Genomic DNA, 26,378 nt, shown 5'->3' with positions numbered 1-26,378 from the left:
TTTCTGTATAATTGATGTTTCATACGTAACCGACAGCGTAAGTTAAAGCTTTTTTTTACAGAAAACCCGTGTCAAGATTCAAAGTATTGATACCATACCACATAGATATCGTCTGCATATATATAAACAAACTGACCTTCCAATGAGCGCGCTTGAATTTTTAAATACCTACAGTATATTGGTGCTAAAGGCGATTGATTGAGACCTGTCGTTAACATTTATAGGGAAGTTAGTAAAGAATTTCGACGTTATTTGCAACCCGAACGAGGAAGTTGTGCCTATTTGCACGTGTCATGCATCTTCTTAGAGGCATATCAATGTAGAACAGAACAGTTGCATACTTCCTAGAACGTGAGGTGTCGTCGACATAATATTAAACAACATAACCTAATACGGCCACTCGGTACCTATAAAATTGCATTATCAATTGATAACTAAGAAATTCAATTGCTCACATCTATCCACAGGGAGATGCAATGTTAAACAAAAGCTTCCTTTTTTTTCTATGTATATGTGTATAATCTCAAGTGTATATACGTGATATATTTATATATACATACTAGCTGTTGCCCGCGACTTCGTCTGCGTTTGATTTTGTTTTTAAAGTAATCAGTATCGTTAAGCCTTAAATGAGTATAGTAGTATATATATATATTACATGTGACTGTCAATTAATTAAAGACAAATAATTTGCAATAAAATAAAATTGCGACTATAATTAAAGATCTAAGCTATCCTATCTCTTAAGTTGGAGCAGACTGCTCACGGTGTGCCAATTTAATTTAAAATCGGTTAAGTACTTTAGGAGTCCATCGCGGACAAACATCGTGACAGGAGATTTATATATATTAAGATATACACTTTAGATTTGTTGAGGAAGTTCAATTATAATCACTACGTACCTAGGTATACTGTCTTTCACCAAGCCTTCAATTTCTGCCATTTGATAACCACCCTACCCCAGCTAACAGATTTGAAAGGCTTTTTTCATGCGTCAGATCGTGAAACTTTTTTTTTAGCCAATTTTGAAATAAAATCGATCCTGTTGTAGATTTGGTGTAACGTAGGTAACGAAAAAAGAGCAATTTAACGCCCATATCTTCATGATTCTTGAAGCATCCATCAAAGATTATGAATTGGTAATACATAGATGTAAAATTGTTTCGTGAATGAAATAATTGCTACATAATGTAATCTGTGCACAAAACTAATTATTTACAACTTTGTTCTCTTCCACGTGTTTCGTAACATGTGCTTTGCATAATATTTTTACAATTTAAATATGCAAATTTATCGTTTGACGTTTAGCTAAGAATTTCATACTTCTAATAATATTAAAACGATGATGATATCATGTTGATAAAGAATTAAAGTGACATTAATGTTACAATTACTGTGTTGACGTTTCATAAATATTTCAAATGGCCATTAGATGATTGGAGACGATTCACTGTGTCATTGAAGCAACTATGTACTTACTGCCAACATAAGAACTGTCAAGCCACTTTTTCCCTATCCTATATGACGTCACAATGCCCGTAAATAATAAAAGCAGGGTTACGAACTAAGTTAAACTGAATAGGAACAATAGGAACCGGCGAGGTAAAAACCGATTATGGATTTTATATCACGGCCATACGCCTAATAGGTTAGCTACTTTAGATAATCCTTACCACCAAGTGTGATTGTAGTGGGGGCTTAATTGTAGTATAACCATTTTAATCTGCCAAATTACAGGAGCTTATACAAAAATAAAGATGCTAACTGTCATTCATAAAATACAGTACAAATTATTAAAATAAAAACAGATCAGAGTTCGATAATGGAAAGATAATACAGTAACACATGTGGTTTCTGATAAACATGTTGATACGGAACCCTAACTATGTTAAACGCGTAATCTTTTGCCTTCGATTTAATATAATTAACTAAGTATGATTCATTACATCGCACGCACTACAAGTTTATACATAAAGCGAAAGAAGTGCTTTTGCGTTTCTCAGTTTACACACTTTGTAACACATTGTTATATATGATTTGCCGCTTTAATACAGAGGATTTAATTACATGTTCTTTATTTACCCTTTTTTTATTCTGGAACTTCAACAAAGATACATATATAACCGACTTTCAAAGCAGGGAGTTCTTCCATATCTTCGTCAAATGTTGCCGTCACTTTTTTTTGTAAATAAAATATAGCAAGTTGTTTTCCAAACCACTTTCAAAGCAGAGAGTTATATCTTCGTCAAATGTTGACCGTCCCTTCTTTTGTAAAAAAAATATAGCAAGTGATGTTTCCACCGGCCATGAACAACGACAGCAACAAGGTGTTCCCTTGAATAGCCCCTTTAATAGAAGATAAGATGAATAGCTCCTTAATGATACTAAGACGAAACTCCGCAGAAGGAAGCTCCGAAGAAGAATCCGTGAAAATCCGTGAAACTTATACGCCATGGATTCAAATTAATACAAAAAGCTGTCTTGCAGTCAAAACAATTTTGTTGTCTATTGTCGCCCAGCCAGAAGAGGAGTTTGTAATAAAATTAACACGTAGTTTTGTAAAATTTCTGGTGATATTACTCCGTAGACCATTTTTATAGTTTTATAAGAATAGAAATTTCTATTTATCATCACCATGGGCCTATAACAGTCCACTGCTGGACTAAAGGGTCCACCCAGGGGGACCCAAGTGGGTCTCCAGATGGGTTTATGATCGCAGTAGATGATGCTGGTACCCGTTCTCCATTGTATTCCTTTGGTCGCCTCGTATGACACCCGTGGGAAGAAGAGGGGTGGTGACTGACAACTGTAATCTGATCTGCCGTGACATAGGAAATTTATATTAATCTGCGTTAAAATATGTTGTTTTGATAACCACTAGTCATTTCCTTCCTTACGTCCATATTATAGTGCGTTGTTGAAGTGGAATCTTAGTCGGAAGATTTAAATTAATCATATATTTTTTCCATTTGCATAAATTAAACATTTATAAGACATAAATCGCATAGTTTTCTGTTACGTACGCGCGGCATATTAGTCATAACTAATAATAATTCAGACCAGTTCAATAGGTCGTTGTTCATGAGAAGCTCTAAATAGTTCCTTGTACTTTAACGCACAAAATACATATGTTCCTAGATCCGGTTGCAACCCAAAAACGGCACTATTTATGTCTATATAAAAGCGGTTTGTATGGCAAAATAAACTTTTGTCCTTTGTAAGATAGGTAGATTAATTCTGGAATTTCCAAAAGAAGTCTCAGGCGGCGAAGCTATGATATAATAGTATATATGTGTAATAAAGTGAATAAAACTATCAGTTAGGACTGTGTAAAAGTTACCAATAGTGGGTGTCAATACTGTATACATATTAGACGATTCCATTAATAGCTGTTGTGCACATTTAAACTATAAAAATATATCTAATTACCCAGTTTGTATCATTTCATTATACCAACCGTAACCTGTATAATACGTGCTGTTGAAGATAACAATAATCGTTATAAACATACAATAAATGGTGTTTGCTTGTAATAAAACACATCGTTAAGTTTTACTAGAACAAAAACTAAAGCAGTCTTTATATAATTCCTTCTAACAGGATCTTTTTACAATTCATAAACAATAGGTATTTTTAACCAACATTAACTTTCATTTTCAAAAATGAAAGTTATTTCTCCCCGTTTTTTGGCTATTTTTATTTATTATTAGATGCTCTCGGATACTCCTACGGAATTTTTTGCCTTAGTTAGTTTGGGCTGAGCTTAAATTTATATAAATTTAATTAGATTGTATTTTTTTTCCAATTAATGAACTGCAGAATAAAAAAAAACGTAAAAATAAAATAAAATTGACTCTAGAACTTATGTTATAGCAATTTAACAATTCCTAAATTTTAAGTTCAAACAACGAAATCTACTTTCATTTAGTACTATGGACTAATTTGCAAGAAATATGCTGCTATGGCCGTTAAGGTATTGATAAATTTATACAGATTTTCGTTAAATTAAAATTGGTGTGTTAATCGTTAGATGTGTAGTAGGTACCTGAGTACCTATGCGAATGAAAAAATAATCTATTCGAATTTATACCTCTTACTGTTATAAGTCGGTTTAAAAAAGAAAATAATGGCGTCGTTACGACGAGACAGCGTATTGTCGACTGTCGTCGTATATTGAAGTCATTAACACGGTCACTTATGCAAATTCGAAGTTCTGGAACAAGAAACGGCCCAATAATCACGGCTCAATGGTAACTAATCGTGCAAACTGTGAAAATCCTCAAAAGTTATCCTCTTATTTTCTCCGACTACAAATGGTTTTGCTTGTATTGGACAGGCAGTTTGCTTATTTTGGTTTTTCTTAAAAAATCTGCCTGTACATAAAAGCCCGTACTTTATCCGCGTGGATTAAAGTTTTTTAATGGGAAATCAAGGTTTTGGCCAAATCAATCTCATTGCCTATATAAAAATTATTCGAAGGTTTAAGAATGCAAATGTAGCAGACAAAAAGCTAACTGCCGAATTCATAATAATAGTATGGATGGATTGATATAAAGGTGTCTTTATCTTTATGTCAATGTTTTCATTAGATTTTGACAAATTGGGTATTTTTGGCTTCTTCTGCGTTCAACGTACATAAAATATACAGCTCTATGGTGTCACTGACGTAATATAAATTTGGTCATGGCGTATATAAATATATTAATGACAGACAAAATATATATTTGTGATGATCATGATCAAAGAAAAAGTACTAAGATTGTTTGTCGTCTTTGAAAAAATATTTAATTATGTCTATTTAGAGAAATATTAAATTCAATAAAATACTAATATATTTTTTAAAAATTATTTATTTAAATACCTTAATATAATAAATATGTAGAGTTTATAAGTATAGTCGTAAGTTATGAATATTACTTGGTAATGCATGGTCTCAATTTTGAACACGTGAATGATTTAAGCTCTTTGCGACGTAAAGATCTTAGCCGCGGGCGCAGCCTCCGACCGTTACAAGGACATACTGACCCCGATACGGTTGTGCCAAATTTTACTTCACCTTGACAGACGCCGTTGAATCCTCTGTTAAGTGTTACTTGGATTTCATTGATTTTGATTCCGTTGATTTACTTATATTTAATAAATGGCGTATACATTAGATACAATTTAAGATTTTTCATAAGTCACTTTTCTGGGGATTATATAGGTTTTGTACCTGTGCAAGGTGTCCGGGTTTTAAGTAGGCAGCAGGTATAAAATGAATTATTCTACTAGAATAATTGGTATAAAAATAGTTAAACTCTACGGTACGCAGTGTTTTTTTTACATATATGGACTGTATTTATCTAACTAATATGAGTCACTTGGACAACATTTTAAACTAAATAAATGTTAAATAACGAAATAATGTAGACTTGTTGTGTGAAGTCAACACTTAAGGTCTTATTAACCTCAATGCCATTTGTATAAATCATACCATATTTTTTACGAACACATAAAAACTACATGCCATTTCGATGACAAGAATGTGTTCGAATAAAGAATGTGAACATTAAATGTGGCATTTTAGGACAAAATCTTCAAAAAACTTATTTAATTCGGTGGTTTGTCCATGTCAAGTGAAAGCATATATCATATTGTATACATTTTCCTACCTTTAAAACATAAATAACGAAATACTTATATCTGATTGTTTGTTTAGGTAGATTGATAAATTAATAAGTATAAACAAGAAAAATAATAAATAATATAACTCGTTTATATTTACTTGTTTATTATTTTATTAAAAAAATAAAAATGATCGTTTGATAACGTTAACCTCTACTGTACGCAATAAACAAACAACATGCAAGCAAACATTAAAGGCTTACATCTGATAACATAACAAGAATGCTAACTCGAAATTTACTGTTACAAATATTGTCACCGACAGACAGTTATTAAACTGCAGCCTGCATTTGTGTAGTGATGAAAAATGTAGGTGTCATCGCCCCTCATTGTCGGTCAGAGGCATCCAAAAACCCGTGCCTGTAACCTTAGTCATAGTACATTTACCACTTCACTGAGATTTATTTTGTTTGTTTACGTTTGCATTACGTTTTGCTGTAACTCGTTTAGCGCTGTGGGTAGGAGCTTGACCCCACTTTCGGGGGCTGAGTTCTACTCCCAGCACGAACCTCATTTCTAAGTAATGTGCGTTTTAAGTAATTAAAAATATCACTTGCTTCGACGGTAAAGGAAAACATGATGAGGAAACCTGCCCGCCTCAGAGTTCTACATAATGTTCTCAAAGATATGTATGTATGAGTCCACCAATCTGCACTAGGCCAGCGTGGTGGACTACGGCCTTAACCCCTTCTCATTGTGGGAGGAAACCCATGCCCTGTAGTAGGCCAGTAATTGTCGATGATGATGATGATGAGGTTTAAATGCTTTTTGTATGCGGCTATGACCTAGGGATTTCACGTCATACATTTATTGTACTACGTAGAAAGAAATGCAGATTCATCGACTTATTGTAGATTTGGTTACTACTGTAGATTTTACCTACGATTAGACTGACAGTTTGATTTTGTTTTTTGATGTGGCATTCAATTTAGTTGTAGTTCTTAAAAAATTAAAGTATTCAGTATCGCTCATGCTTAAATGAGGGGTTTGCTGTTTTTCGCTGAGGAGCTCTGTCCTCTATCTCCAACCACATTCATCAGATCTACACAAAGTTTGTGCAAAATTCAACACATATTATAACCTCTATAGTACAAAAATAATTATTAAAATCGGTTATAATTAGTCGGTATTATGGTGTAAAATCGTCAAGCACTTTCACCCCCTCTCCCAAAGGAACCGAGCTTAATGTCGGGATAAAAGGTATCCTATATTACTTCTTATACTTCCAAGAATATGTGTACAAAGTTTCATGAGGATCGGTTAAGTAGTTTTTGCATGAAAGCGTAACAAACAAACTTACATTGACATTTATAATATTAGTAGGGACAGGGATAGGGAAGTAGGGATTGAATAATAGGCTTTACTTATTCACAACGGTAGTTTATTATAGCTGTGTACTAAGCATTAGTGTGACGAAATAAATGCAAGAAGGTTTTCATTTAATGTACATTTGTCATAATTTGGTTCTCTAGGACATAAAAAACTAAACATTGTTACCACCCATGTTGTACTGGCCTCTTTACAAATTGATCTTTTGGATTATCGTGTTGGCCTGCGTTGATAAGCACATCCTCTTATTTGGCAGTTGATAGGCCAAGTCTGATTTAGCCTTTGTTAGCTTTATGTATAAAGAATATATATTCAAATGAACTAAAGGACGTCTCTTTAGTTCATTTGAATATACCTAATGTAATGGTACCCAGCAACTTATTTGCATAATATATTTGCGGGTGCTGATAAAGATTTACTTTTCATATATTTGTTTAACACGATGTCTATTTTTATGCGGTATGGAAGTTAAAAAAATAACGTCACTCGCTTCAGTTTTTTTCAAAATGCGACAGTATTTACCTGTAATGTTTGCAAACGTTGATGAGGATATATTCTTTCAATTTTTATACAAGATATTTTATATAAGATTTTTAAGCGAGTCAATCTCAGATATAATATGTACAGATTATCAAACAAAATAAAGCAAAAAGCCCTCATTTAAGTGGTCGTTTAAGGGGTCTGTTTTTGGCGAGGGCTACTTTTATGTGAGTTGGAGATAAAAAAAGTCATATTTTTAATACGAACTTTCCTTCTTAATTAGACCATAACATTTTCCTATTTAATTTAGTATGTAAATATTCAATTAAATTTATACTATAATAAAATAATAAATAAATAGTAGCTCGATATCAAAATACAGAAGAGACAAAGAGCGTCGGTGCCAGACGGACCGCATGGATTACTATGCGGCGCACGCGCACCCAAGGTCGGCTTCGTCTTGAACTTCCATCCCTATTGAGCTGCGGTGAATGATCGCAAAATGAAGCCTCCGTTAAAGCCCATAAAATATACTAATAAAAAGTATATTATTTTTAATCCCCCTTTCTTTTGGACTATCTACTTATTCTTAACTCATAGAAGTTGTAATTGTTTAAAGCGACAACTGGTTATTGGTTTTTTGTATTTTCCTTTTTGCAGTGAACACGTGCCTAATTTGAATTATTGCTTCATTATGTTCATATCTGCTTGATTTAATGGAAGACATTTTTTTTGATACCTTCGTTATCCTTATCTAAGGCGTCTACAATAAACAATGGTGGCTAACCTTGCGCTTGTGTACGATAATGTGTGAAGATAAACCATGCTAGGTAATTGGTATCTTTGTTGTAAAAGATCAGTGCTGTGTTCAGTATAATTACTCTATGAAATGAAAGCTTCTTTATTATTTATTAACTTTCCAAATTTCCTTATGTCCTATTTGAAGTATAAAAACAATCTTGAAAATGTCAGCTCTGGTAAAACGTTTTTATTTCCATTGCATCAAATTTTGTGAATAAAAATTTAATTTTCTTTGTCTACTAAATCCAAAAAGGATGTCCAAGAACGAACATAAACGATTTGCTCCCTACCGTGACGTTCGACTCGGGCATTGGTTGTCAATGCGAAAACGACAAGAGATTTGAAAGCGTATTTCAATGTTTAAGTCAGTATTATTAGCTTAAGCTATGTATTGAGCTCTCGATAACGACAGGTGACGTATTATATAGGTTAATCTTTGAATGTTGTTAATGTCGGAATAGCGTGATTCTTTAATCTTATACATTTACCTACCGCGATTCTATTGTTTATCTTGTCGGAAGATTTCTTGCGCATCTATAACTATTTTTATTTCAATAGCGACAACTTGTTATCATATTATAATAGTTACATTTTACGCGATAAATATTACCATTTTATTTATACGTTACACTATAATGATATAAAAAAACATTATATTTCTGTACTAGCTGTCACAACTAAAGTTTTCCTGTCTACCATGATCTTGGGTTTATAAAAAAATCCCATACAAAAGAGCACATTCAGTTTTCTCGTATATTCTAATTTTCCTATTTCCACCTTAAATATGTTACATGTTTCTTACCCACATATATACGAATATCATATGGGACTCTCAACGACGAATTGATAAGTATATCTTGGATGATCTTATAGTTTGTTATTTAATCAGCAAAGATATTTTAGGACCGCGGAAAATAGAAATTCAATGCAGGCATAACTGCGAACAGTAACTTGTGTAGTAAGTACAATAAGATGTAACTATTTAAAAACTAAATTTATGTAACACAGTTAAGCGAGTTTTTAATTTGTAACCTTTTAAATCCTTTAAATTGCTTTTGCCATTGAACTTTGATTCTTGACTTGACAATCTCTTTAAAGGTTTATTCAATCTGATGGAAGGAAAGAAAGTCGTTAAATACACGAGTGCATTATTTGTTTCTTTGTTACCTATCTTTAAATATCACCTAGGAACTGTTCCATGCAGGTTATTTAAAAAGGAGCCCGACTAAGGATACTTTTTAGCGCAGAAGAAAACACGGTGCCAGTTCATGATTATTAAAAAGCCCACACAAATGCAGACAATAGTTTGTTTTCTATAAGTACCTAGACGAAATACCGGAATAATTTTGTTTTTGCGCGTTACGTGATTGTGTCAAAATATCTCTAGGAAAACATCATATTATTACTTACACAGAGAAGTTGAAAACTCCTTTGTAAAAGGCGGAAATTAATGCGTATGGAGACCACTTTGATTATAAGACATTAATTATTTACTTAAAGCAAACTTGCTCTCCTATGTGGTTTTGCCGCAAGAGCTTTAATGCATTCTATCTATGGTCCTATTTTTTATGATCGGATGTGACTGACCTCTGTTTTACCAATTAGTAATACAGGTCAATGACGGATACAAGCTGATGTAATGTATATACAGGTTCTACTACAAATATACTGCCATATTATGTCATCGTTTGAAACGTATACTCTAAAACATATTGAAATATTTTCCGTAAATAAAAACTTTAGCTCATAGTTTGATGGCGGCCTAGAACATAACCTATCTATTTCGAACGTAGGTTTAGTTCACGCCGGAATATCGCTTATTGAAACAAATAAGGAAACCAATACATAAATGATATTTAAAACGTATTTTGCAGTATTCTTTAATTAGCATTACTCACGTGCTAGGGGTTTATTCATCGTCTGTTATGCGATAGTACAGGTTCCGTAATAAAAGGAAATTCCAACATTTATGTGTTGCCATTATTTTCCAACGTAGCTGCGCCAGTTAGTACCATCTGCTTTAATAGAAGTATATTAACTAAGATATTACCAGTTTAAAAATTACCGTCAGAATATAATTATAGAAAAAAATTGTTATAAATATTATTTGTTCTCGTGTCTCTTGATTTTTCTTCTATGTTCGCGGTGATAATATATATGTTATATTAAAACGTACTGTATACATATTGATATATTTAATGCTGTATTTTAGAGTGGATGAATGATCACTCTAAAATGAATGATTGAATGAACTTACAAATCACAATAATAAAAATAAAGAACATATAATGTTCATAATCAACAGACCCTGGCAAGATATTTAATAGTGGTAGTAGGAAAATGGTAGGTCAACGCAATAATCACCTAACTGCTTTATCTTAGCCCGCTTTTCTGCACCATTTACTAATGACGATCATCTCGACAAAGGTCCATGTCCAATCTTGGATGCGGCAGCCTGATTATGACGTGAACTTCCAGATGTACCTGGCTCAATATGGCTACCTCAGTCCGTCTGTACGGAACCCTTCCAGTGGTCACATAATGGACGAAAGTACGTGGAAAAAAGCTATCTCCGAGTTCCAGAGTTTCGCCGGATTAAATAGTACAGGTGTGTTATTTTTTCTTATTTTATTTGTATAAGAAGTTGTTCTTGACAATATTTACTTATCAAGATGGTTAAGTAATATTCTTGATACAAGAAGAATTTTTAAATCACTACCGATGTCTTAAATTGATGCGTGTATATTTGGAGCGCAGAACTAATAACCGGTTTGAGTTTGGATGCATGTTCTTTTCTTGGAAGCTCTAGAAATTTAATAAACAAGTGGCATATAAATATTTGCCAACCAACTTTTTTTTTATCTCTTGACTTACTCTATTACATAAGAACTTCAGACTGATCTTCTGTGTTTTATACTTGAGGATATCAAATACCTGATTCGTATGCGTGACAGTGCATTTGTTAGATTACTGAGTTGACGTAATTGATGTGATGGTAACCCATATCGAAGTCGCCACGACCTTGTCCGCTTTGTGAACCTTGTGGATATTCAGTCATACGGAATAAAAACAGAATTCTGCGTTTACATTGACAGTAATTTGTCTAGTATTTTATAAAGGAGTGGTTTTCTAAAATAAGGTAGACAGTAACTAAGTCCACTACTTAGTATCTACTCCTATATTTTCTACCCATTCATAGCTTAGGTATTTCTATGTATAAAATGGGCAATAAATAATTAAAATACGGCAAAAATATACGGTAAGAAAAATGTAGCTATATACGTACGTTGTCAAATTTATTTATTCAAATGACATCGGGCAGGATTGTTTGTGTTAAATGAACATTTGAAGATGTTTTAATGGAGGTGTTAATTTTAGGAACCAGTCTGATTTGTAAATATTTTGCGTTACTAGGCTTGTTTATTAAGCAAGGTATAACCTTGTAACCTAACCTCACGGCTGTATATTATCACCCATATTAAACTCAGCGTATACCACAGTCAACTAGGTGATTCTGGTTGTAAATATATTAACTTAAAAACATATGTTATTCAGTCATAGTAACAGCCATAACAGAGTCAATTAATTCGCGTTGTCACGAGTAGCTCATGACATTGGTAATGCAATTACAGTATACAGCGAGTACCTACCGTTGACAGCGAACTATTCGAATACCATTACGTGGTCAGAACTTGAATCTTCGTTACGATGTACGTGATTTGATACGAAAAGTAGTTTATTGGTCAGCATACAGGACAGTTATTATGTAAGCAAATAACGACGTACACAAATAATACATTATTCATTGTTTATTACCGCGCCAGTTCCTAAACGTAAATATTCGCGTGGACTTGACTTCAAAGTACTTGACAATTTTTAATGTTTATTTTATGATTTTCTTTTATTCACACACATTAAAGATAAATTTACTACTACGGTATGTTTGATTGCATCTTTGCATTATGTTTGAAAACTGTACATTTAAACTTTATTCAAAGTATATCCGTATTTGGTATCTACACGTCTATATTTACAAAAATTAATACTAACGTTTAAAACTTTGCGTATTTAAAAATTAACTAAAAAAAAAAGATGTAAGTTGAACAAAAAGCAAATTTTCAAAATTGCATTTATTAATATTCGGTATTAAAATAAATGATGCAATGTGCGTATTTTTGGCGTTAAACCACTGAACTAATTAATCGCGTTTTCCGTTTGCGGTTTTTGTTGCTTTTATAGTGTAATTACTTCCTTGACATCTAATACATATTGAAAGGGCGCTTTAAAATGGATTTATGGACAATATCCATTAGGTACATTGTATGGGTTTTAACATTGCTTGATTGATTGTGTATAAGTATTTATGTTTGCATATATATTTGCAAGAGACGTTGACAAATACAACGTCTAAAGTTACCGAGTCGTGATACTTTAAATGAGACAAATAAAAGGTTAATATATAAAACACTTGGTGACTTTAACACGGCTACAGTGTAGCAAAGCAAAGGAAGAAAAACATTGAAGTTGATGATCAATTATTAATGTAAAAGCCAACCATTAAGATAGGTGTTAATTCCTCAACTTTTCGGTTTCGTTTAATAGTAACTGTTATTTCATATCCTGTCTTTCAGGTGAATTGGACGAGGAAACAGTCAAGCTAATGTCACTGCCAAGGTGTGGTGTTAAAGACAAAGTAGGCTTCGGCGAAAGCCGGGCTAAGCGATACGCGCTTCAAGGTTAGTGTGAATGTTGCATAATTTGTGATTTTTTAAAACTTGATTTTACATTAATACAAACATATTCTCAATAAAACTAATGAAGTGTTCAATAGTCTGTAAAAACGCTACTCTTTTATATTTATTAAAGTAACTTTAAGAAAAGAAAAAACAATTAACTTCTATTATTTGTTGTACGTACGTCTCTATTACATTATAATATTTTTTTTTATTATCAGGCTCAAGATGGCGCGTGAAGAACCTTACATACAAGATCTCTAAGTACCCATCTAGACTGAATCACGCAGAGGTTGATACTGAGTTGGCAAAGGCGTTCGCTGTTTGGTCCGATTTCACGGACCTTACTTTTACTCAGAAACGTTCCGGACAAGTTCATATTGAAATTAGGTAATACTCTATGATTTTCTTAAATATCATCATCTCTAACACAGGAAATCTACTGCTGGAGAAAGGTCTTTTGAATGTATTTGTATCCAGGGAGTCGCCCTGCAACTGGTTTTCGCGAAGGGGTCCATGAGGTGGACAGACGACATAAAATGATAACAACATTTTAATATCATTAAAATGTGAAGCTCTAATTACCTACTACGTTATGAATGCGAAAGAAAAGTTGGTTTTTCTTTCAATCACGCTGTAGCAGAGTAAAGGGTTGACATGATTTTTTGATTTTAAAGATAGCTTATCGGCCTGAACTGACACTTTTAGTTCTATATATTTCAGAATGAATACAACCTAAATTAAAGATACAATTTATCAAAATTAAAGTATTAAACGTCTTTAGAGCCTATGATCGCGGAAAACTAACGTATCCCGCGGTCTGAAAACACGGATTAAGTCAAGTTAACAACTAGTAGTTTTAAGTGTACCGACTTAAGGCAAGAAGAAAGAAGGTAAAATAAATTAATTTAATTGTTTCAAATTTTATTGTTTTTTTTTGTAAAAATTTAAGTCGCGTACTCCAATCGAGTCTACAATAGTCTCAAAAAAACCATAAAGTAAATAGGAAACTGTTTAAAAAATTTGATAAGAAAATGGAATCAAACGCGAAATATTGTATAATTAACATAAAAATATGAATTGCAAAACATCTGCGTTGACTATACTTATTACAATTTGAATGTTTGTAACTGTTGCATGGTTTTATACAATGCTAATCTCTGTTGCGTAACCAGCCCAAATCGTTGTCATTGACTGGCTTAATGTAGGGGCATACCCATAAAACGATGTCATTACGAGTAACTTTGTACTGCCGATATATACCTATGCAACACAGATTAAGTGGTACCAAAACTGAGATCAAAAATATTTTTAGCTCTGATATGAAAAAAAAATTTAAATGCTACTACCACAGACTATGAGGCCTTTTAGCGTTGTGTTTAATATGCCTGTTTTGTAACATTGCGATATATTACATGGCGATAATTTTCTCACGGTGTTATCCAACGGTGTCTTCCAACTTTGTTCCAAAAACTAAATTGTGTTGGCACGTAGTAGCAATAATGTCTAAACTTCAGTACTATGGACATGTATAATCTAATAAAAAATAATAAAAATGTCTTTATCCCTATATACTAAATAAAACCTACACGCAATTTGTATGCTGTTAATGTAGGTTCGAGACAGTAATTTCCGATTCGATAAAATAAATAAATATGAAAGTTGTTTAAATTACCACATATTTAACATACATTTTTAATAAAAAATTCTAGGTTTGAAAAGGGCGAGCACGGCGACGGCGATCCCTTTGACGGCCCTGGCGGCACCCTTGCTCACGCTTATTTTCCTGTAAGTATTCGTTGATTTGTTGGTTGATTGAGAAGATGCGGTTATTTTTTTGAGTCCATCTAAAAAAAACATTGTCACGGTATAAAATACAAACAAACAAGAAGTAGGAAATTAATATCAGACATCTATCATATCAATAGCCGAAAACATTCTGGACTAAAGGCCTTTCCCAGAGGGATGGTTTTCCCATAATCCCCACGCAGGCCAGACGAATTGGTGATCGCAGTAGAAGGGTAGCAGCACTGAGGACGATGCTGCCCGTTTTCCATTATATTACTTTAGTCACCTCGTAACCACCGCAGGAAGAGGAGGGGTGGTCATAACTGTTCTTTTACCTGCCGTCACCACACGGCGAAACATTCATAGCTAACACATAAACTGTTAGTGAGCAATTTATTCACTATTAACAATGAATAGTTACGAGACAGTCAGCGTGGCAAATGGAATGAATTACACATTTCCATGTCACCACTAACGTTATAAACTCGAGCATGAAAATCGTTATAAATAATCGGATGTTACATGTTACATTTTACACAATGTTTTGCAGTGAAAGCTAAACTACATAATAATATATTTCTGGTAGTTAATTGCAGTTTTCATATTTGTTTAATAGAGCACTTTACTGCTGAAACTTATTTGTAAAAAAATATTTCTTACAATTTATTTTAATAACCGAAAATTTAAGCGGCAATAGCCTAGTGGTTAGGACTTTGGGCCGAGTTTGACTCCCGTCGTAACTGCAACTTATCTGAGCTAAGAGCGTTTTTAAAAATATACCTATATTAAAATAATATATCACTCGCTTAACTGTAAAGGATTGTAGTCATTTTTAGGGCAAATATTTTTTTAGCGTGTAATACAGTGCTGAATTTATGTGAATTTTTGTCAGAATTGCCAGACTAGTTCCTTTCTAGGAGTTAGCTTAATCGCGCGGCATCACACCACACCCGCACTGAAAAATATTTTTACCGTAAAACAATACTACTTCACACTTACATCATTCATTTTATTACTACTTAACAGAAACGCATTCTTATAACCGCCAAACTATAACTAGACAGCGAAAATAACTGTAAATAACTTATATACCTATTCACTGTTTTCTTTGTCAAGGTATACGGTGGTGATGCTCACTTCGACGACGCTGAAATGTGGTCCATAAATTCCAGGAGGGGTACCAATCTTTTTCAAGTAAGTTGGTAGTATTTTATTACGATCATCAGTCAATAATATAATAGTTAAAATAAACATTAAAAAGTTTGTGAGTAATTTATGTAGAGGTCGAAAGTCTTTTTACAAAGAGCACCTAGCCCTTTTTACGTTTTAGTTTAGGGGGTGACAAACTCTCAATTTAAATTAAAAACTTTTACTTAAATTGAAAGTCTATTCTTAAGAGCTTTGTCATTCTCGAAATATCGTCTAAAAAACTTTTATTTTGTATATAGGTAGCAGCCCACGAGTTTGGTCATTCTCTAGGACTTTCTCATAGTGATGTTCGGTCTGCTTTGATGGCACCCTTCTACAGAGGCTACGATCCCGCTTTCCAACTTGACCAGGACGACATAACGGGGATACAGGTAACAGTTTTTATTTACGAGTATAAAACTCAAAAGAAACGTCAGCAGTCAGATCATTTTGGGAATTCGTGTATCTGCCACTTGTATAAATTTTAGTTCTGGAGTTGAGTAGCATACTCGCACGTAATTTGTGAAGATCAAAGCCACAGAGATCACTCGGGTTTAATTGAGTGCCCAACCCGTCTTCTAGTATTATCATTCATCATTCATACACTGTGCGCGACAACAGTTTCCAAAAATTAATTTTAAAGCATGAATAACGACGGTTTAGATCCCGTAAGAGTATAATAAATTTAGTTTAGGAATACATCTAAATTTCCAGGCGCTGTACGGTCATAAAACACAAGTCGATATTGGCGGAAGTCTGCCAAACCCCACGGTGCCAAGGGTCACTACTCCACAGCCAACCGCCGAAGACGCTGCATTGTGTTCTGACTCAAACATTGATACTATCTTTAACTCTGCCGACGGTTCTACTTTTGTCTTCAAAGGTAACTTATCTCTTTTGTGATCTATTATCCGTACTATCATTCTACCCACATCAATAATAATAATAATAATAATAATAAAATCATTTATTCGCACGATTATTAAATTGTGACAGAAATCATAGCTTAGTACTATGTATGGTTGAATCACTGGTACCTAAACTGAGTAAAAACTCGTACTATAGATATCAGTGCACTCCCCTATATAATTTTTGATACAACAACATAAGACTACGACAAGTATATTTTATTTTGGATATAGATTTAACATGCAACATGCAAAAATATTAAAGAAAAATAAATAAAATGTTTATTTTTGGAGATTGGGTAATTAAATGGTGATTTAAATGTGTATAATACTAATATTATAAATGGAAAAGTGTCATTATTGATTTGTTCAGCTCAACTACTGCACTGGAAAAGTGTCATTATTGGTTTGTTCAACTGTACAACACTGTAGCTTGTATGCTGAAGAGAAGAGAACAGTCACGCCACAAGTTTTTATGTCTACCATTTTCTCTATTAATCTATGAGATAAGATAGGAAAATGGGTAGCCACGATTAACTCGTGGCGCGCATGTTTAAATAAAGAAACTTGTTATTTAAAGATCCAAAATTATTAAACTTCGTCAGGTGAAAACTACTGGCGATTGACGGAGAATGGCGTAGCAGCTGGCTATCCTCGCCCCATCGCTCGTTCATGGCCCGGTCTGCCCGGAAATATCGATGCTGCTTTTACTTACAAGAACGGAAAGACCTACTTCTTCAAGGGCTCCAAATACTGGCGGTATAATGGACAGAAGGTGGATGGCGATTACCCGAAAGAAATTAGTGAAGGTATAATAACTTTCATAACTTTTTTACAAAAAATATCTTGACGTTGTTGGTGTAGAGGGTTTATAGTTTTTGGATTCGATATTTTCACTCTAATATTTCCCTATTCCTACTAATATCTATTAGCTAGCAATCATGTATAAGAGAAAAAGAATTATTACCTCCAAAGCTGCTTTGGCTCTTAATTCAAATGCTAAAACAATTGTGCTGCACTATTAAAAAGAGCATGCATTTTTGATGACCCCTGGCTGGTTAGAGCTGCGGAACACAACGTCTTATTGCTTTACTTACTCGTATAACCACGTGTGGCTGGTTTTTTCTGAAATGTTCGATCAGAATGAGATACCAAGAATAAAAAAATCATAGTGTGATTTAGGGTTTTATCATCCATTTTCGACAGCCAAATCAATGCATTGCGCTAGTTTTGTTGTTTTTAAGCAGTCTAACTTTGGAGATATGCATTACACCTTTTTCTTCTATTCCTATTATAAACAATCTGAAAGTAAACAATCATCACGTAAATGTCAGGATTGGTAACCTAAGTGTGCTCACCCAAAATGAAGTAACTTGTTTTATCCATAACACTCTGTTTGTGATAGAGGCTCGAGCAACATAAAAGCTGAGTATGATGGAGAACAGTTTAATAAATTAAAAACTTATTCTTCCAGGATTCACTGGTATCCCAGACAATATAGACGCTGCATTAGTTTGGTCCGGCAATGGCAAGATCTACTTCTACAAAGGCTCGAAGTTCTGGAGGTTCGATCCCGCTCAACGTCCTCCTGTAAAATCAACGTATCCCAAGCCGTTGTCGAACTGGGCAGGAATACCGGATAATATCGATGGAGCGTTGCAGTACACTAATGGATATACTTACTTCTTCAAGGGTGGATCATACTGGCGGTTTAATGATAGAACTTTCAGTGTAAGTATCATTTTAAAAAATGTTATTAATTATTGCTTCTATAGAATTTAAACTCACATAACCACTGAATTAGCCATTTACTTTTTTAATATTCAAGCTCAGTAAAGTACAAGTAAAAGAGTTCGGAAAACATATTCAAATTAATACGTGTGTTTTGATGGTTGCAGGTGGACACCGATAACCCTGCATTCCCAAGGTCCACTGGTTACTGGTGGTTGGGTTGTAGTAGTGCGCCACGCGGTACCGTTGGAGGTAATGCGCATCTGTCTATCCCTGCACACTACGCACATGACGACGATGATGACGACGTGGGCGATATTAAATTCGACGCAGGTAGGTTCGGGCCCCCGCACAGGGTAGCTCTTGATGAATCATACTCAAAATACAAAAGATGAAGATTCATTAAGAAATTATCTGTATGAAAGATGGTTTTGATAAAGATTGAAATAAAATTCAATAATATATTAATGAGGCAAATGCATAGAGCATTCTTAATCGTGATCGAGAAAACGGCAATTGTAAAGGTTCTTCATAATATAAAACCTACATTTTTGAGAAAATAATCTTTGTGTTATTTAAGTATAAGGGTTGTTTGTTCTTAAGTGATAATTTTATTCTTACTAAAACTATCAAGAGCTATCCTGTTTGAGAAATGCGTTCTTTTTCAAGGAAAGGAATTTAAATATTATTTACAGAACCGTCTTCCACTGTTATGTGTCATAATTAGATTTGTATGCCTACATAATATGTTTGTTTGTCCTATCCTCGTTTCAATTTATGTCTGATTATGATTAGTTTCTTCCTATATTGTCTTGTGTTTTAAAAACTTTAATTTATCATTATTATCTATTTCAACTTCCTTATATTTTTGACCTTTTTGTGAATATCTTGTTGTTGTGTGTTTTCTTCTATTATCTTCTTATTTAACGGTCTGTGACATTAACTAATTAACATTTCTGACGTATCAAGGCAGAGCTACCTAACATGAAATATCATTTATTTCTCATACTGTATAATCAATTTACTAACAATATTTATTTATAAATGAATCTTATAACGCTTTCGTAATATTAACTCATACTAACAAACAACATTGCTTTAATGATATTCTAACAAATAATTAAATTAATCCGCTGTGCTTTATTCAATCTATTAATAATACAGCTTGAGGGTTTGCTTAAGGCAGTGGTCGACGGTGGATGGAATCAAATGGAGAACAACGCGGCATCTGGGCATCCCGAATCTACTGAAATGTAATGTAATGAAGATTTTGATGTAGAATTTTAAACCAGAAAACAAAATCAAGAAAAACCTGACAAATGTCTGAATAATTAAGAAATATTTCGTATAAATAAAATAGCGTGATGCAATATTCTTCATTACATTACATCACAACACACTTTAGAAACATAAACACTATATGAAATTAAATATTCAATTTAAAAAAATAATGTTAAGTAAGTTCACAGCAATGTTATTTGCACTATAAAACACTTTTAAGGAATTTAATTTTACTAGTACTTATTTATCTAAGACAAGATTTAAATATTCACATAAATGGTATGGGTGGATTTATGAAGTCACCTTATAAAGTAGTGTACATTTTGTTACCACTCAATATTTTAGTCAGAATATGTTTTCAAAATAATGCACTGTTTTTTTGTTTGAACTCTCTGTCACCTACAAAATTAACACTAGGTACGTGTTATATCATGGTGGTTGGGACGTTCACATTACGTTGTGTGTTTGTGTTTGTCTTCTAGGTTTAAAATCATCTGCTCCCAGATCATTCTTCTGGTTCAGGAAATAGCCTTGGTGGAGTTCCTGAACAAATTTGTACATAAAGAATAACATAAAGAACAAAGACTAAATTAGTATCATAGGGGATCATATACCAGTGAGATTATAGACATAAGCGGTGATTTTAGTACCGGCGAGCTTCTCACGCGCTGCCTGTACGTTTTCTTTTATTTCACATTTGCATGATATTTTAGACTTAAGTCACGCTTCACGCTTAGTGGCAGTAGCCAGGAGCTTTCGCACTTACATAGCATACGAGTACATTTCATTAAACCATTTTCATTTTTTCTTTTCAACACACAATCACGGTGTTCATTTTAGCTATGATAGATTGGTAGCTCAAACAAGAAGCAATCTAATTCTATGACTGACAAATCTCTAAACTAAACTAGATTGACATGTCTAAAATGAGTGCTTTTAGAACTGTCAATTTAGTTTAAATTTCAACTCCCATATCCCTTCCACAATTTGAAGTGAAGGACTGTACATGTAACACAATAATGCGAATTAGTACAATAATTTTACAATCAACTGAAATGCTAGGTCTGACTCAAAGGTCCTGGCCTGGATGACTTGAATCGTTTTCAAATTGAACAGTTGGAAAGATATTTTCTTCAGTACTTTTATTTCTGTGGGTTAAGTTCAGAATAAGGTTATTAACAACCGAATTGACATATTAGTAATTTTAATATAAAATTCTTAGTGCATGTTTTTTTTGGTTTTTTCTAAACAGGTCGATACGAATTCACAGAAAATAGTATTAATATTTATTAAATTAAAGAAATAGTAATGAATCCCTGAAATAATGATTCTTTTCTTGAAGTAGTCTCCAATATTTATGGCCGTCCTAAACTTTTCAAAAGTACATATCGTATTCGCGTAAAGTTATCGGACTACTCTTTTTATCCTCCCTGAACTGCGACTATGTAGCTACAGTAATAAGCGGGACTAAAAATTTTGGAGACTACTGTAGAATTGTGTAGTAGACGGTAGTTTGTAGGTAATGGTAATTAAAAAGTAGTAAAGAAAGTTAATGGCAATCATTTCATTAAAAAAGCTTATACTACTTTTCAAATTCTAGATGAGGTCAAGCGGACATTGCGCGTCTATATTTTAACATTGTAGAAGTCCCTCATAGTTATAAATCTAGAACAATCTTTGGAGAATCGTCTCGTAAGATCTCTTAAATTATAATTTTGTTTCGTAATTTACTTGGTCAACAATTAACTAACAAAACCGTTTTTTGATTGTTGCACTTTCTTTGGATTTTCTACTAAGAAATATATTTCCTAATATAAGGTAAATGTTGGTGCCAATGCTGTTATAAACAACTCTCTCAGCTAAAATAAATTGACAGGTCTAAAAGTAGTGCTGCGCATTTCACAATATTTACCATGAATAGCATTATTTATAGACTTGTCAATTGAGATTAATTTTGATATTTGTGTACAACAAAATTGGCACCGTTGTGTGACTAACAAATCCAAGGCGTTTTATTGCATGTATAAGCCTTTTATTTAGTCTAACTTTAATTTATTTGAGTTGTAGGTGCCATATTATTTAGTAAAATTTTATTTTACTTTAAGGAAGCTGTAGCAAATGCACCGTCGAGGGGTAAACTAGTCTACATGTAATTATATTAACATAGAACTGTTTGATATTAACTTAGTTCCACGTATTTAGTAGACTACATGTGAGAGTGTTGACATGTAAATATTTCATTAGTAGTTTAGTTGCACTCGGGTTTCGGTACAATAAACTAAAGATCTCTTGCTAAAGGCAAGTTAATGTTTCAGTTGTCAGCGTTCAGTCAAGTGGAGCTAGACTGTAGTATGTACTTGGAGCTCAGAAATATTAGGAGGGCACGAAACGTCCTCCGCCGCGCCACCAATCACCCGCATCGTAGGTTACCTTTCATTTGTTTTGCCAAACCGTATAAAATACCTACTTAATGCCCTATTAATAAAAGTTTTTTTAGATATTGTAATCACTACCTGGATAAACAGATTTGTGAATATATTAAGCCATATGACTTAATCAAGTTCATTTAGAAATTATCATTTGAAATATTCTTAGTTGATAATTATGAATCTGTTAAGTGAATAAATAATTTATTTCTTAGTTTATTATGCTTACCGTTATAAAAAGCTCTAGCTTAGAATAATATAAATAAAAACAAGTTTTAATTTCAAGATTATAAATATTCTAAATTGTTAATAATTCAAAGCTGAATCTGTTAACTGATTCACTAGCACGATTAATTCTTTGGTTAATTTTAATTCCTTTGTAAGCAACCGTGATTAAATTCTTCTACATAAATAAAAAGAAACATTACATACTTTTTCTGGGGCAGCTGAGCCCCAGAAAAAGTATTGCTGCGTAAGCTGACAATTGTCCATTTTGTACTTAATTATTAATTTTGTATTCTTAAGTTAATTGGAAGTATATTTTTGTAATTAGGGCCAATTCTGTTTACGCAAATTTCTAAGCTTAACTTAACAGCCAAGTCTAAAAATATTGCTATCCTTTTCAAAAAAGAACATTTATCAAATGAATAACACAAATTTAAGACTTATCAATTTAGCTCACTTACTTTAGAGATTGGGGTTAGAACTTGCCGCATAATCCAAATATTTCTATCAAGATTTCTAAAAATCCAAGATTGGAGGAACTGGTCCTTAGCAAAAATATAAGATAAGGACCTATCTAACCTGGAGTGTTTAGCGATTTTTTTCGGTGTGACCATTTTTACGTGCTAGGCTAGTGCATAATCCAAATATTTATATCAAGATTTCTAAAAATCCAAGATTGGAGGAACTGGTCCTTAGCAAAAATATAAGATAAGGACCTATCTAACCTGGAGTGTTTAGCACTTTTTTGCGGTGTGACCACTTTTACGTGCTAGGCTAGTAGAGTTAGATCTGTTATTTCATGATTGCCAATTCTCGTTACTGTTGTCTTATGGCCAGCGCACACCATAACGTCTCCATGCCATCTTGACTCTTAGTAAAAGCATTGAAATGTAAGCTTTAGGTATATCATGTGACATAAAGTGTTGTTTGAAATGCGTGAAACGCAAGCATTGATTAGCCAGTCATTTATTTATTTATTTAGACTCTTTATTTGTACACCACTTCACAGTTAGGAAAATAAAGGACGAATAGAGAGAAACACAAAAACTGGAGTAGAATACAAAAGGCGGCCTTATCGCTTAAAAGTGATCTCTGCCAGTCAACATTAGGATTAGGAGACAACAAGAGCAAGAAAAATAGTGAGCGAGAACTCATCGTGGACTGCTGCTGGCACATTAGTATTGATAATTTGGTTTTATGTCACATTTTAAGTAGTGGCAGAAGCTTTTTGTGTTAGAAATCGTCTGGGGACGTATTAAAGCCGTGCTTATTTCTTCCGATAAGCAGCATTACTATGTTCAGGTGTGACGGGCGAGGTTGCCGGTGTAGTTACAGGCACATGAGGCTTCACACCTGCGCTTCAGGTTGATGGACACAGGGCGGTAATTCCTAGAACGTGTTTTTTGAATGACCTGTGAAGAGTTACTTTTTTTTTTAGGCGATGGTTGTCCTTACCATCAGGAAAGCCATCTGCTTAGTCCTTCAATTATTATGAATAAAAAAAATTGGTTGTCTGTAAAGTCGGCTTACTGACGATAGTTGAACGTGACAACGTCGTAAGAAAATACTGATGGAATGGTTGCATTTTTCAAAAGAAGATTTTAATTTTATTTGTTTGACAGATATTATCGTTGCTATAAACAATTGACCTTCATCCTTACCGAAAACATGTAAATGTTTTATTGTATAGAAGCTGTCCACGCGGACGCATCGCTCACTCAAGTAGGAGAGAGACAGATGTCGAACGCGGAGGCCGACTGTGCCTCTTTGTCGCTCTTGACGCGTTCTCGCTTGCATTTCATGCCTTGAATGGAACGCCTCAGAGCGAGGTAACGCCGCATACGTCATGTTTTTTCGTGCGTGCAGCCGGCCCCATCGAATTATAAGACGTTGTCACGTCAAAAAAAGAAAAATAAAGCTCACATTCGAGTCAATTAATTGACGGACGGTGTCGAGTCGATTTGGTGGGCGACGGCCATTATTTAGTTAGGTACATAAGTATATACTTGAAAACTTAACTACTATCACATATTTGTAAAGATAAAAAGAGGGGAATTGGTTTTATAAAATCAACTTTGATAAATCAGATTTCGATAGAGAGTGCTAAACAATATAAATGAGTTACTAATAGAGATACTTTTATTGTTACTAGCAATTTATTAATACGGTCATAAGTAGGTACGGTTTCTGCAGCCTGTTTAAATTGTCTTTTATTTCATCACCACTCCATTTGTGTTTGTTTTAAGTCCGTAGCATGTTGTAGGTGCACTGAGCACTCGCACTATTGTTGCACGCGTATTATTATTGTAAGCATTTCGGCCTGTGCTGTGCAGATGCGGGACACGCGCCGGAAGGCGGTAGCGGCGCGGCAAGCGATCGGCAGCCTCTCACACTCCTGGTCGCCTCGGTCTGCTCTCTGTTGGTGTTAAGGACACTCTCGCGTGCGTAGCGCCGGCCACCGCGTCTCCTCTGTGAATGTGTGTAGTGTGCCTGACCGCGTTCGGTATATTGTGTATAGCGAACGCCATGTTGTGATGTATGATCTTTTATACTGTTGCGAGGACGATAATTTAATTCGAAGTCATAGTTTTTATACCTAATATAAATAGATGATGTAAGTTCGAGTGTGATATTGACGTAAGCGAAGATTTTTGTATTAAAAATATTTGATGATAACACATGCCTTTTATTCTACTACTTTTGCGTTAAGGTAGACAAAAAATCAGGAACGGATAAATGATAGACATGATTGTATTTTAATCGGTTTATTTAACGTTTTTCTGTTTCTCCAATAATTCCTCTTAAGTTAGTAATTATATTTTTATATGACAATATTTTTCGTTTTTATTTGCTTTTCATAAACGTATTTTTTTAATAAACATCTTCACAATTCATCATAACACGGTCGTACGACCTACTGTCTCAATCGTTCTAACTCTTAGGAAAATGCAAATAATATTAACGTCGAAATCTGTCTACAATTATTCGAACAATATTAACTTTAGTTCGAGTGCAAGATGTGCCAACACGAACGGCCTGAAAGCAGCGGCGCAATGTGTGATTATTTGCCCAGAAAGCGGACATCCTACTTTTGTTTGCAGATATTCGATACAGCATATAATTACAAAACGAAGAGTAGAACTCCCGCGTGTCAATTATAGTCCAATCTCATGATACAATTATTTTAATTTCATTTTAACTTTTATTTTTCAATGTGTAGAGGTAAACGCGCTGTTGGTAGTCTAATTCATTAAAATAAAATGTATAATTACTTTAGACGAAAATATTCATAAATCTGTTTTTTCAAATTTTTTTCTCGAGATTATCGAAAGGTATTAGCAACGAACTTTTAGACTAAATTATAGCTTTTTGCATCCATAAACACCGCTGAAAAAGATCGCATCTTAAAATCAATGGATATGGGATTTCGAAAATTTTGTATTAGGGTACTTAATTTAAAGAGAATGTAAGTTCGTTACTTTACCAATAGATTTCATTCATATGTTTTATACAACAAACCAAGGTATTTCAAATTTTTTAAACCAGCTATTTGGTTATCTCTCAGCAAAAGCATGATTTTCTTTTTAAGGAACTTCGAAAAATGCAGAAGCAGGATATTTTTGTGTACTTGGTACGCGTATTCGTGTGATCTCTATTTGACTGAAAAAAGTATTAAGAGAATAGGGACTAGAGTTTTAGAAAAGTTTTGTTCCCTATCCTTAGAAATCGTTAAATAGGACATAGGTGCTTCGGAAATAATTTAAGTGATTATATGTATTATTAGTACATTATTGTATGTACATTGATGTATTAGTACATTATCA

At 33.6% G+C, this 26,378-nt stretch overlaps 1 protein-coding gene across 11 annotated transcripts in view; it reads left to right on the top strand.

Annotated features, from left to right (window-relative positions):
• Positions 1 to 25,230, top strand: part of LOC120637649 (matrix metalloproteinase-14) — a 37,148-nt gene extending 11,918 nt beyond the window's left edge. The window contains exons 2-14 of one of the 11 annotated variants that reach the window (XR_005659440.1): positions 10,729 to 10,882; positions 12,906 to 13,010; positions 13,229 to 13,397; positions 14,720 to 14,795; positions 15,912 to 15,989; positions 16,244 to 16,375; positions 16,698 to 16,866; positions 17,497 to 17,700; positions 18,366 to 18,622; positions 18,790 to 18,955; positions 20,386 to 20,577; positions 22,219 to 22,324; positions 24,888 to 24,902. Coding sequence is in view for 3 of the 11 variants with exons in the window: in XM_039909564.1 (XP_039765498.1) it covers positions 10,729 to 10,882; positions 12,906 to 13,010; positions 13,229 to 13,397; positions 14,720 to 14,795; positions 15,912 to 15,989; positions 16,244 to 16,375; positions 16,698 to 16,866; positions 17,497 to 17,700; positions 18,366 to 18,622; positions 18,790 to 18,955; positions 24,888 to 25,003 (1,626 nt within the window). In the remaining 8 variants the exon portion in view is untranslated. Of the gene's footprint in view, positions 1 to 10,728; positions 10,883 to 12,905; positions 13,011 to 13,228; positions 13,398 to 14,719; positions 14,796 to 15,911; positions 15,990 to 16,243; positions 16,376 to 16,697; positions 16,867 to 17,496; positions 17,701 to 18,365; positions 18,623 to 18,789; positions 18,956 to 20,385; positions 20,578 to 22,218; positions 22,325 to 24,887 lie in introns of those variants that run through there. The other 10 variants (XR_005659444.1, XR_005659446.1, XR_005659442.1 and 7 more) reach the window with 10 other exon arrangements.
• The last annotated feature ends 1,148 nt before the right edge of the window (positions 25,231 to 26,378 follow it).

Source organism: Pararge aegeria, chromosome 4, assembly GCF_905163445.1.
Source record: "Pararge aegeria chromosome 4, ilParAegt1.1, whole genome shotgun sequence".
Taxonomy (NCBI): domain Eukaryota; kingdom Metazoa; phylum Arthropoda; class Insecta; order Lepidoptera; family Nymphalidae; genus Pararge; species Pararge aegeria.
The sequence above is the reverse complement of the archived record's forward strand: the minus strand, read 5'-3'. Positions and strand labels throughout refer to the sequence as shown.